Source organism: Poecilia reticulata, chromosome 15 (assembly GCF_904066995.2).
Source record: "Poecilia reticulata chromosome 15, P_reticulata-male-v2, whole genome shotgun sequence".
Taxonomy (NCBI): Eukaryota; Metazoa; Chordata; class Actinopteri; order Cyprinodontiformes; family Poeciliidae; genus Poecilia; species Poecilia reticulata.
In genome coordinates this window covers 6,691,154-6,705,588 of record NC_088844.1, presented here as the reverse complement: position 1 = coordinate 6,705,588, position 14,435 = coordinate 6,691,154, and the positions used below count along the sequence as shown (strand labels likewise).

The 14,435-nt window shown below is 40.1% G+C and overlaps 1 protein-coding gene across 1 annotated transcript in view; it reads left to right on the top strand.

Annotated features, from left to right (window-relative positions):
* The window catches only part of LOC103476508 (sodium/potassium/calcium exchanger 3-like), a 46,853-nt gene that overhangs the window by 5,038 nt on the left and 27,380 nt on the right, over nt 1-14,435 (top strand). Inside the window, exon 2 of the mRNA XM_008428913.3 lies at nt 4,390-4,509. Coding sequence (XP_008427135.1) covers nt 4,390-4,509 — 120 coding nt within the window. The remainder of the gene's footprint in view (nt 1-4,389; nt 4,510-14,435) is intronic.

Below are 14,435 nucleotides of genomic sequence, written 5' to 3'. Positions count from 1 at the left end.
TCTAGCAGCCGCTTGGTATATCTGATATACAGTAATAATCTCTACATAATCTCATTACATAACTTGAAGCTCTTGTCTCTTGGTCCTTCTTTCTTTGTTTGTTAGCGGGCGATTGGATGGGAGAGTGGAGGAGCACAGATGGAGCACTTTGCTCTGACAAAGCCTCGGGACTCAGAGCCGACTTAGACGCAAAGGAAAAGAGACAAGAGAGAAGAGAACGAAGGGGAGACGGGGACTGTGTTTGTTTGCGCGAGTGTGTATGTGGGCAGACGAAAGTTGGATGTGAAGAGGAAAAGTGGGAGCAAGCGAGGACAAGAGGAGGAGGAGGGAAGATGCGAGGGAAGGGAGATGAACAGGTTTTGGTTGAAAAGAGTCGTAGTGGGGGGAGGTAAAGGATGATTTAGAGACTGAAATACAGCTACACTTTAAAATGAGAACACAGACCGCTTGTATAAGAATACGCCGCATGTTGAATTCAAGTAGTTTCCCTTCCCTGAGCCTTTAATGCTAGAGACCATGCTTCAAGTCATGACCACTTTCATCTGCTTTTCTTCCAGGACAATCCTGGAAGAAAAGCAGGTGAGAGGCTGAAGGTGGAGATGATGAAGAGCCGAAATGCAAACGGCAACGTGGCATGATAATTTATTTAGGCTTAGGATATTTACCAGAGGGTTCACCAAAACCTACCAGACGTAAAATGCACGAGAATCCTGCACAAGACAAAGGCATGACAAGAACTGAAGTACTATGTGAAACAGGTGAGGAGGACAACTGATCAGGTAACAGGTGAAAAACATGAGCTAAATTAGCAGGGATAAGGCTGGACTGACGAACTTAGCTCAGCAAACAAGAATTAAAACCTTCCATCTAAAGGATAACAGAACCTGCTAATGAAACTAAGGGAAACCCCAAACAGGGATACTGGAACATGACAGGACTGAAGCACAGGGATGATGATAATTAAGGCTAGAAAAGAAGTGAGACAAGGGAGAGACGACACCAGGCATGAGAACTTGGGGGAGAAAAAAAAGTAATTTGGATGAAAACAAAAGGGAAAATAACTTGGCGAAAAAAAACTCGACACCAAGCTGGAGCTGCTGTTTTGTGCTGAGTGTGAAACATTGGAGCTACATAATATTAGTTTGTGATGTGAATTAAATTTTTTCCTTGGATTAAAAAAACTAATAAATAAAGTTCATGCATGGCTATTGGTTTACATCTTTTGACCACATTACCTAAATTCTAAGGATTGCATATTTAAAAAGAAAAAAAAAAGCATCAGAATATACTTGTATTTATGTGCATAGCGAATTAAACAGCTGATCACCAGTGAGTCTTTGTCATTATGTTTGAACCAGCAATGAATTTCTATAAGACAAATTGACATATCTGGGTTTATTTGAGTCCATCAGAACCGCAACCTTGAAGTTCTCCATTGCTGAGTGTCGCTGCAGACATCAGTGGACGGTTGACCACAGCTGTTGGAGAAGCTCACTAGTGGAACCGAACTGCACTTTCAACGGTTAATGTGAGACTTAAGTCAGATCTTGTTTATCTCAACAGTTTTCTATTCTCTAAAAAACTGGAGATCCTTTCATGCCAGGACCTCTATCATATTTACGAAACTTTTAGCAGCTTATTGTGATCAATGGTACGAAAAGCTTTTTCTTTAAGTCCACAAATAGATTTTTCTAACAACTTTTGAAATCTGACAAAGGAAAGAGATAAGTCGATAAATTGTCAAAAAAAATGTTTGTCACAATTTTCATGAAGTGGAATAACTTTGGTTACCTTCATGTTTTAAGGAAATCTTCCTGTAGAAAAGAATGAATTACAATTATACGTGAACGGGCCGATTAGAGAAATCAATTATTGATTTCGCTAATCTCATGTCCATATCTGAATTATCAGTTTATCTTTTATTTGTAAAGGCTTTAACAGTATAAATTAAAAATTTTGTCCTTTCTATATGGAAAGATTCTGTTAAGATTACTCTTAATATTTATGTATTTTAATATTTTTGGGATCATACTGAGAGTTACTGTTGTTTCTGAAAGTTAATGATTCCTGGTATGGACTGTATGTAGGCTTGACAACATTAGTTGAATTTGTTTGACATTGATGTAATTTGAAATTGTGATAGAGAATATATTCCTTTAATCATTGTGACTACATTTTGGAGAATCTGCTAACAGGTAAAACTTCCTGTGATTGTCTTGCAGCATCTGCAGGGTCTTTCTTACATAACTGTTCTCAGTGCTCCTCTGTGAACGTTCCCAGTTAAGTACAACCTTGGAACCTGAAGCAAGAAATTATTACAATAACATGAACCTTTAGTTACAGAGTAATGAAGCATCTGCAGTTTCTTTCTTGCACAAATGCTTTTTGTTCCTGTGGCTCACGGAGCCACTAAAAGCCATACTCAGAACATGATTCTCAGAGTGCTTTGTCAGGCACATGGACCACAAGGCACAACTCTCTGATTTAGCAGACATATATGAATACACACAAGTACAAATGGAGAACTTGAAGATGATGCCATGTACAACAACATCTGAATGAAAAAGTTTAAATCTTGAAGATTGTCCTTCCCTTGATGACAGTTTTTGAAGTTCTAGGAACCACCAGTAAACCTTCAGTCTGAAAGCAAAGTGCTCTGTTAGTAACATATGGAATAATCAGATCTCTGATGTGTGATGGAGTTTGACTATTAAGAGCTTTATATATCAGAAGGTGAATCTTAAATACATAACGTTACACCAAGTACAGACGTCCCCAATCACATTGGTTCAATGCAATATGACGCACAAAAAAAAAAAAAAAACATGTCGGCTATCGCTTAGCTTAGGAAAAATGGGAAGGGCTAAAATTGGGTCCGATAATTTGAAACATTTGCCCGATCGCTAGGTTTGAAGAGAAGAGTAATCTGAGCAGACCTCCAGGCAAATGAGCTGCATGAGCTAAGCAAGTGATGGAATAATGGTATGTAAACTTCTAGTATCACAGAGGAAAACGTGAGTGCAAGTTACACAAAATACGTCAAGGAGGAGAAACCAATGAGAACAAGAGTTTTACAATCACTAGTCTGGAACAATGTTCACACTCATCATCAAGACCACAAACATATTGTTTCTTGGTCCTTTGGATACCAGACGCCCTCTTCTAAATGTAAATGAATGTTTTTCTTATCAGAATTCCTGTGTGGATCTCTGTGACTGACGACGGCACAGTGGGCCCCGTGGCCGAGTTTCTCTGAAGCTGTTAGCCTGCCGAGACCCTTTGTACCCACGAATAATGAAAACACAATCACATCGCAATTCACCTGCACTTGGCGGGGCCAGAGGAACCCATTATGCTTTTAATTACCCTGAGCAGATAAATGATGCTCTCAGACGTCTCCCAGTGAAACACCATTATCTGAGTGTGTTTGTACGTACTCGCAACCTGACAGGCATTCCAAGAGAAGCTTATTATGCTGAAGATGAGAAAAGCCTTCGCCATTAATAAGACAAATATGCCGTGGCTATCTGCAAACTGGATAAGAATGAGGATAATGAGAGAAATTGTCTCCTTATCTACAGTCTGGTGTTCACAGAGCAAAACCAGTGTTTATACTATACGACTCCGAGAGTCCTTTCTCCTGAAGTGTTGCCATTTCTAGTGGCAAATATATTGATATTCAATTACAATTTGTCAAAAAAATTCAATATTTTTGACTAATTTCAGTTTTTATAATATATATATATATATATATATATATATATATATATATATATATATATATATATATATATATATATATATATAATATTGGGAAATATTTAAAGCCTTTATTTCTTGTAACGTAGAGTGATGTAAACGATTAGTTTGGTAATCGAGCAATCTATCGATTAATCTGATGATTACTTGAGTAATCGGGAAAAAATAAAATAAAACGTCAGTAAAGACTGTATTTGCTTTTTGCTATTTTTTTGCTTTTTGCTATTTTTTTTATTATCCATGTTGAATGTTTAATTGGGTTTTGATGTCTGTGAGTTTTGATTAGTGTGTTGCTGCCAGTCTTAGCCAGGTCTCTCTTGAAAAAGAGATTTTTAATCTCAGCGAGACATGTCTGGTTAAATGAAGGTTACACACATGCGTGATTGAGCTTTGTGGTTCACAGAATGATGCTGAACTGATGCTTCCACTAAAGAAAAGAGTGAGAACACAAAACACGTCTCATCTCTCTGTGGAAGTGGGATCTTGTGACTATCGTGAACTTATTTTTTGTAACCAAATACTTTAGTAACTTTGTAGTACTGATGCTTATTTTGCAGTTGTCTTGTTTGACCTTAAATATTAGTGGGACATTCCTAATATTTCTGTTTTACAACTTCTTCTGCCTCCCAGGATATCAGACTTCTATCTCCTTGGTTGTGGAAGACGCAAAGTGGGAGAGTCGTCACCTTCTGCAAGAAGACAACAAGTCTAAGCTCTACCTGGAGCCTGACAAAAACTGCACTGAACCAGGTAAGTCTTAATATGGTACAGTGGGCCAGTTGCTGCTATATTTATTATGATACTGTGTTCTAATTAATGTCATTTTTACCTAAATGTATATTGAGCATTCAACTCAATATGCGTTATATGTAGAGCAAATAAATTTTCCATATTGCTTTAATTTAAAGGGCTTTTAAACTCTGAATTTGCCATTTCAAAAATACTGAAATAAATTTAAAATAATGATAAGTTTTGAGATCCATCTTCTCTGGGAGACAACAGTTGCTGTTGGATGCCCCCTGCTGGCCTGGAGGACCTACACAGCAGCTTACTTTACTTATGGCTGAGACAAACAGTTAAGAATGGAAATCACCCTTCCTGGTGCTGATGCAGAGACGATCGCTGAGAAGAAAATTTTAAAAAGCTTATAAAGAACAAAAAACCTCACGTAGAAAGAAATGACCTGTGCTGCCTTGCAGCCTGAAATCGCAAGCATCAACGCCTGTGTATGTGTGGATTTGTCTGATCCTCGGTGTGCACAGACGGCTCTTGTCGAAATCCCTGAATTCTATTCTTTCCAGATTTCTAAAACAATCTGGCTGCAGGCTGCTCGGTCTAGCCAGGCCAGTTAGCAGTTAGAGGCTGATGTATTCTCTTCGACGCCAGTTCAAACAGACCCGTTGTTGACCTGCTTGGGACTGGCTCATCAGGCTCAGGAGGCCCAGACCCTTTGAATGGAGAGCTGGTTGGGGCTATGGGGTAAGCTCGATGACGACAGACACTCTTCAGCCTCATGTTTGCCTTCAGAGTTGACTTGTCAGAGGAAGTGTTTGTGTGCATCTTTCCCGGTGGTGTGCAGTGTTGTGAGTGTTTTCCACGTGGAATCCTGGGGCTTTATGAGGCTGACACCATGCCAAGCATTTGCTTGATCTCATGTTAAGCACACAGCCTCCTACTAATGCACACACTCCCCATCGGTCCCGCAGCTGAAACGCAGGCACCACGTGTTGTCTGACTGCATGCATCCGGACCAGTTCTGCACGTGTTTATTGTCACTTTGTCTCCTGAAACACTAATTACCTTAATGAGGATTACTTCTGCTCTTCTGTGCTGAAAGGAGCCTTCACAGTCTGCTCATCAACTGTTAATCTTTTTCACCCCCAGAGCGTTTGCTCTCACTGACTTCTACTGTGTGTTTCTCTCTTTTGTCTCTCATCTCCTTTTTTTCCCCTTAGATAACAGGTTCGTTTCAGCTGGAGAGCATCGCTGTTGGGCTCTGCAGCAACATACAAGCGTTGACAAGCACGTGCATCTAAATATTTATCTAATGCGAGTTTCCATCTTGTGGAGCATTTTCATGTATGGCAGGTTTTTGCTACATTACATTTCTGTTCAAGTACTTGCAATGTTTGTCTCAAATGTACAGAAGCAGGGTTTCCCCCAGAAAACCTGCTAAGCCAGGTGCTGGGGGCACCGAGGCGGTCCACCGGCAGTCCTCCATGTTCTTGTATTAAAAGATGCTAAGTTGACAGGAAATATAAAAATATTACTGGGTAATATTTTTACCCAGTAATACTGGAAGACATTGCCGACAGTACTTAAAACCATGACTATAGAGTCTTAAAAATAACAAATCAAAAAAATGCATTTAAAAAAAAAAATCAATTATTTGTAGGAGCATCCACCACAAATTTCCCTCCTCTGAAGACTCGCTGGCACAGTGAGATAAACAGTCAGCAGTAGCAGTCTGCGTGCCAGGGATGTGATGCACCTCAAACTTGCAGGGTTGCATTGTCAGGTACCAGTGACTATTGGTGTTCTTCATCCTCTCCAGCCGTTTTTAGTGCTTTGTGATCAGTTTCCAGCACAAACCGTCTTCCCAGGAGGTAGTTGCGAAGTGAATCCAAAGCCTGTTTTATAGCCTGGCATTCCTTCTCTATAGTGGAATAATTGGTTTCTCTGGGGAAATGTTTACGGCCGATGAAGGCGATTGGATGGCAGTCATTTGGGGGGGCCTGAAGCAACACGACACCAAGATCTTTGTCTGATGCATCAGTTTGTAGGACAAACTCCTGCTGAAAGTCAGGGCAATAGAGCAGATGATCTTGGCTCAAGGCCTGCTGGATGTCTTTGAATGTTTCCTTAGACCTCAGACCTTAGAAGTATGTTTGGGCTTTGAAGACTGGTCATGTTTCTAAGCAGAGTACTTAATGATAAATGTGGTACCAACCAGACATACCCAAGAAGGATTTTCTTTTCTGTAGAAGTGGGGCAGGGCTGGATGGCTTTAATTTTTTGAATTTGTGGCTTCACCAATCCTTTTCTGGTGACAAAGCCCAGGTCGCCTGTTTCCCTCCTTGCAATGGCACACGTTGCTGGATTCACTGTCAGTCCTACATTCTGGAGACACTCAAAGACCACCTTTAGGTGTTGCAGGTCTGGGTGCTCTTAAAAATTATGTCATCCAGATATGCAGAAGCAAAATGATAGAGGCCATTGAGTACCTTGTCCATTAGGTGCTGGAATGTGTCAGGAATCCGCAGCATCACTCTGAAGTGGCAAAGGCCCCACAGTGTTGTGAAAACCGTAAGCTCCCTGGACCGGGGGGAGAGTGGCACATGCCAATAACCTTTGACCTGGTGGTGAGATATTTTGCTTTACCAAGTTTCTCAATCAGATCAATCAAGCTTGAAGCTGTACTGAGGTAGCAGAAGTCAACGCAAAACCTATTTGTGCCATCCATTTTAGGGACAGGGCCAGTTGAATTGCACCACTCGATGTGTGATGCCTTGATAATGCCAAGGGAAGGCATTAAGGCAATTTCCTTCCTAAGTGATTCCAGAAGTCCCTCAGGTATGCAATAGCTCATTCATTTTGGAGCAACATCTTCTTTTAAGACGATGTTATGCATGATCACATCAGAATAACCTGAATCCTCTTGGAACACATTCAATGGACGGACAGCCCTCATCTCCAGCTGCTGTTCTCCTGACAGATTATCTCAAAATTATGTTTAGAGGTTGATGGAACAGGGAAATACTGCTCCTCAGGTTCCTCATCTTCTGTTCTCAAGATGCAGAAGGAGGTAGACATCTCTGAGGCCCAGGACACCAACTCACAAGAAGAAACTGAATGTAGTTGCTTCGTTCTGGAACAGAGACTTTGTACGTCATCGGTCCCAATTTCCCCATCACTTCATAAAGCCATTGTCACTTTGGCAGCATCTTGTTGTCCCCTGAAGGCAGCACAAGTTCTTTCTGGACAAGCTCAAACTTCCTCTCCTACAGCTTGTTTAGTTGGCCCACTTTGTCTGGGCCAACTAAACAAGCCCAGGAGAAAGACCCATGAGTTCTTTCTCCTAGCAGCCACACAAACGTCAGCCAATCCAGCAACCTTTTTTGCAGTCTTTGGATTATGTTCCTTTTTCCACACCTGCAGTTCTGATGAAAAAATTCTCAAATATTGTTCAAGAATAATCCCTTCATTGCTCACTAATTTTCCATACATCTCCTCCTGCACAAAGGCACTTCTAGTTTTACCTCTTAGTACAGGTATTAAGTGAAAAGCCCAGCCTAATTTACACTTGACTTTGCACATCGCAGGTGTTCCACATCACCCCAATTGATCCCTTCTCTGCTCCGCTGCAAATTGCAGAGGTTCTTCAAGAAGCATGTGTGAAATGAGAGATTGTGCGATAAAGCCAGTGATATAAAGGAAGAGTGGGGTCATATAAAATCCTGTAGTTCTCAACTTCCAAAATTAATATTTTTCCCTCCCACTTTATGTCTTGACATTTTAAAAATCTACAAAATGATCATCAGTCTTCCCACAGTCACACCCATCATTAGATATATGTATTTTACTTTGCTGAAAAACTAAACAAAAAAACAAAAGATACTTCTTAAATAAAGAATCACAAACTGACTGATGCTGGAGCTCTGAGCTGTAGAACTGAATAATATGACAGGAGGAAAACCTCTTGTCCTGTTCGGGTGAGATGAGCCAGATGCAGTTAGTACCTCAGTGACCCCAGAACCAAAGGTCAAGATGAGAAAATGCTTAACTTGTCACCTGCTGATTTTCCACTGATTTTCACAGCAACAAGTCAGTTTACCCTCGTCCAGTGATCCCCTGCTCCACCAATCAACTCCACACCCAGCACAGATCCCTGCGCAAACACAAGGTCACATAGAGTCACATCCAGTGACTTCCTGTCAGCAGGTGTTTGCATGAACATAGCTCTGTTCTGCTGGGGAATTAAGCAGGAGACTTTCACACATATCAAGTGTGATTATACAGGCAGGAGTGTTTGATTAACAGTAATCCTGTTTACAGTGACTAACTTTGTCCAAGGTGCCTCTGGTTTAACAGCATGCATGTATTTATTGGTGTAACATGTGGACAGCTGCTAATAGTGAGATCTTTGATTTTTGTCTCTATCCTCCATGACTCATACTCTTACAAGATTGTTCTGGATTTAGCTCCAAGCATCTTCCCATAGTCTCTGATCAACCTCATTGTCTGTACTAAAATGTGGCCACCAGATTGTTTTATGGACCTCTGTAGGTCTCGTAGTTAGTCCATCCTCTCTCCATGTTCAGATGATGATTTGAACATAAAACTGAGACATTCAAAGCTGGAATGTTGTCTCAGAACCTAAACCAACTTTAAACTTCTCCACGACTTTCTCCCTGACCGGTTGGCTGGGTTCCTTGGTCTTCATGGTGCTGGTTGTTTTCTAATTTTATGTGACAAACCTCTGAGAACTTCACAAATTCCCCTAGTCTCAAATTGCATTGCACACAGCTGGACTCCAATTTTTCTGAAGGTATAAAATGTATCTCTTTAAGGAAAAATAATCCCATAAAATAAAGCGATGTGCTTCAGTGTAGAAAATAACTCGTCAGCTGTAATCTTTGAAAACACTTAGTCATATTTAGTAAACTAGAATATGCTATGCTTGTTTGTCAGACTAAGTACTTTTTTACAAATAACCTTTAAGCAGGGCATCCAGACTGTTTCTGTTTTTTATATATATATATATATATATATATATATATATATATATATATATATATATATATATATATATATATATATATATATATATTATACACTTAAAGGTCCTGGGTTTATTAGCTGCATATGAAAAAAATGAATCCCGACTTAATGTTGTTTTCGTTCACGAGGCGTAAAAACAGGAATTTCTTTTAAAAACACACAAAAAAACAGTGGACACCTCTAACATGTTTGAATGCATAATAATAAATTATAAATTTGAAAAATTCATAAAGTTTCCCCTAAACTGAGTGATTCAAAGTGACAGCGTTCTTAATAATTAACTGCGTTTTCTTAATCTGCCCCCATTCTGCTCCGAACACAGACCCAGGAAAGAAATGAAGCCAAAAAAAAAAATCTGAAAACAGAACGCAGGTTAGAATGACAGTAAGATGAATGACAATGTTTATAGCGGAGAGTCTGAGGTAATGGTGTCATAGTTGTTTATCTTAATGATTTTGCATCTTCTTGCATCGTACAAAGAAGAAATCAAACGATTGTCACCTGCTAAACGTACAGAAGATACTTAATGTAAAACACCCTGAATGGCCTTGTTGCTGAAAATGTGCTTTACACATTAAACTTACCTTCAAAGAATCACGTGCTTACGGTTCTACAGGCGAGTTTTTACAGCAACATTTGACTGAGTCTAAATGCGAGGCTGCTTATGTTTAGTAGCTGTAAGGGTCTCAACGGACCTGCAGTCTGCAGCCGAACGCTTCTAAACAATCCTCTACGAGCTGCAGGAGAAATGGCCGTCCTGAGTCACAACAGCACTGCCGCCTAACCAGCATGTGTGCTGCAGCTTTCCCTGAACACAAAGCTAATAATTTACTTAATGGGACTATTTTCTCTTTTTTCCGTTACTGCACATGGACGCAAAACAAAGCTTCAAGGCAGAGTCTATTTTACAGAGAATTCAGCAGGAAGAGAGGCAGATAAAACCTGGAATTTAAGAGCATTCGGAGCCTGTTGGGAGGGAATTTGTCATCACAGTTATGGCTAGAATCAGAATCAGCTTTCTAGGCCAAGATTGTGCACATAAACAAGGAGTTTGACTTTGCTTTAATGTGCTTTCAGTGTATATATGAGGGTAAGAGGAAATAAAATCGAGAATTTTATGTGTATGTGCAAGTGTGGTTTTTTTCTGTAAGGAGAAAACTGCAGGTTTTGGTAGTGCAATTACTCTTATTTTGCTTCACAGCAGAGTAGCTGACTACTCTGGCTGTAAGGTGTTTGTTGTGTTCATTGGACAGAGCATTGGGGGAAGAAACTGTCTCTGTGCCAGCTGGTTTTTGCAAATACCGCTCTGTATCACCGACCTGACAGTAAAAGCTTAAACAGTTTGTGCCCGGAATGTGTGGGCTCTGCAAGATGTTAGCTGTCCTCCTTATGACTCTGTGACCTGTACAAGTCCTGGATGGAGGAAAGGTCAACCCTGATTGCCGTCTGGACTGTCCTGTTTTATGGATGAGTAATACCGCACAGTGACTGACAAAACACAGGACAGACTGAATAATGACCGTGTAGAAGATGATTGGCAGCTTCTTTTTGTGTTGCTGAAAAAAGTCCAGTCTTCTGAACAACGTCTATGTGTCCAGAGGAAGGGGTGTTTCCTAGTATCAGGACGTGATCCACAGTAAACAGTGCTGTTGAGGATGATGAGCTGTTGGGGGTTGTCCTCTGGAGGTCCACCATCATCATCTTCGCAGTCTTGAACGGTTCTGACCACACCAGTGGACCAGCTGATCTGCCTCCCGTCTGTATGCAGGCTCATCAACGTCCTGGATCAGACCTGTAACTGTGGTGTCATCTACAAACTTCAGGCATTTCAAAGATGATTCCCCTGAAGTGAAGTCATTGGCGCATAGACCCAGATTTTTAATTACATAGTAAGTCAAATTATTGTTACTAATTTTTTCATTATTTTTCAAAAGGTTATTACCAAATAAAATGTGAATTGTAAACATGTACTTGCTGTACTTTTGGCTCCTAGCTGAAAAACCTCTCATTTCCATGGTTTTACCGATTTTGGGAGGGGCTTTTCAGTGAACACCTGACTGGTGAGCCAGCAGGTGGCAGTAGTGCACCTTTGAGTTGTTTGCCAACACGAAGAAGAAGACCTATGTCTCATCTGTCTGTTGGCTGCTTGCTCTGCCTTCTGATCGCATTGATGTGATGAAGTGAGTCAGGTTGATGTAACAGTTTGTCGGCATGCAAACTTGATTCCGTTATCATACTAGTTGTACTTGCTGGGCAAAATACTGTTTTTGTCATGCTCACATTAATGTTAGCTACAGTATTTGATTAAACTGAGAAAGAAAACCGACACATTTGTGCTTGAACAGCTTAGAGAATCTGCCTGACGTGGTTTGACCTGTCGCTGCGAATATGTCTGCTAGCCCGCCAAAATGGAAGTGGCCTTAAGATTCAACGGAAATAGTTTTTGTCATTTCATAAACATGTTTCAATTTTTGTTTTCTTTTGAACAAACTTTATGGCCCCAATTTACCTCGATGAAGTGTCAACATAAATCCTGCAGAGTTGTAGTCCAGAGGAACTGTTTAGTTTAACAACGTAGAAAATGTGTGTATCTTTTTGAGCATTAAAATACATACTGTCTAGTATGTATTTTAATGTATTTTATAGTGACACTAACTGACATAAAATTGAGGTTGAAATAACTGAATAAATACTACTCAGCTTTCTGTAGACTTAAAAAATAAATAAATCAAACCCAAACATTCCTGCATCGTGACATGCAGCAGCTATCTCTGGTTCCCCAGCATGTACGGTGAATTTCATCTGTGACAGGATTCAGGATTAAGCATGAAAACATTCAGAAAGGGCTGCTGCAGCAGTCTAATCCCATTCTGCACTGTTCATGCTGAGCTGGAGAACTGCTGCTTAGCCTGTGAGGAATAAACATTCACTGAGATGGAAAAGCTGAACAATTTTGGATCGTTATTATGTCACCTTTCCAAACAGAAATTAAGGCAACAACGGTAGAGACTTATTGTAGGCATGGTATTCTCTTGGTGTGATACTACTGAGTCAAAACGCCCGATTTCCATTATATAATGAACACAATAATTTGAAATTAACAAAATATCAACATTATCTAATAATGACCTCAGCTGTCCTGGTTGCCTTAAGTCAGATTTTAGCAGGGAGATTACAAGTTGTCATTGTCTTTTTTTTACCTTTCGGACTATGGGCAGCATGCCTAAGAAAATTCAAGCCAATAAGATGGAACGGGACATGAAGGCTGCTTACACATTTAGACTCGATTGCTCAGATGCCACAGAGACAACTGCGGGCAAGCAGCAGACAATTTTCAAGGACTTGCAATCAACGAAGCAAGAACTACTTGAGAAAATAGACGAGAAGGCTGCAGAAAGTCAGACGGAGCAATGTAGCACTACTGAGAAACTCGTCGACAACCATTAGATTCCTATTAAAATATTAATGCTACCACCATATGAATGTAGTGAACAAGGCATCAGCATAGTTACTTAGTGTCAAGAACATCACTGCATGCACTTAGATAATGTGTTACCCAAGTCAAAAAACAAGCAAAAACAAAGCCAAATAATTATATTCCAACCATACAGGTTGGAATAACCCAGTTCTATCCTCAAGGAGGAAGCTTAAAGCTAGCACACAGCGCTAACAGAAGCACAAGGCTGTATGCTGCTATCAAACCAATATTGGGCCAGGATGTCGTTATGAACAGATACATTTCGTGTCTTTGCTGTGTAGCTTGTTTTAATAGAGAGACGGAACCGACGCCTCAATCAGACGAAGTCTTTCGGAAAATCTATCTTGATACTGGCATAGGTCACTGAAGCACACTGAAGTGCTCTGCAAAGTGACTTTCCCCACTGATGTGAGTACATTACCGAGAAAAATCTAATTTAACCATTTATTTGTGCACCAGCTTTCAGTCCAAGAACTTACAAGAGGCTCATCTGCAATTTAGATATGCTTGTGAGTTTTTTCAGTCAACCTAGCGTACCAAATAATCCAGACTATAAGGATATTTTAGAAAGCCAACAATCCCCTACTATGTGGTTCCTGTACCTTCTGACCGAAGGTGATGAGGTAATTATTTTGTCTAGCAGACCTGGCTCGAGTAGTGTACTCTCTGTGCCTGTCGATAAGTCCGAAGAAAATTCCTGCTGAAATGGTTTTCCAGTAAAACATTCCTAAATGACAAAAGGTGGAAACGTATTGATGAAGTCCAAGGACTACCAAAAGTGAGAACTTGGTCTGCATTGATTTGAACTAACAGCTCTTTGAAGCATGGACTGCATTTCACCCTTAACACAGAAATTCAACGAGGAAAAACAAAACTCTTATTTCAACGTACCATCTTTTCTTCATTTGCACTGCCAGTTTCACAACCTTTCCCTTTTAGGAGCATTTTACTTTCACAAATGTGTTTGCAATTAAGCAACAGGCGCACACTCACATGCTGTTAGAGCGTCTGATTATACCTCGAATGTAAAACAGTCGGTCTTCTCACGTTGCTTCATGTTCCCTTTAACTGATCTCCAGGTTTTATTGCCTGTTGTGTCAGTCGGATACAAGCCATGCGGAAAAAAGTAAGAAACCAGTAACGGTTATCACGTAGCGTGATTTCATTTAACTGTCAAATATCATAGCTCAAAAAAATGGCATGGCATTGTTTGGATTTTTGACACAAATTAGTGACTGGAGAAATGTACGGAGTACTTTAAAACCCCAAAATCATATACCAGAACCAAAAAAACAACAACATTGTAAGTCCTTTATGATCTTATTCTCAGTCATAAACTTCACTTATGAAAGCCAATATTCTTCAACACAGACAAAAAGAAGGTTTTCTGGAAATATTGTATAATCTATAAGATTTT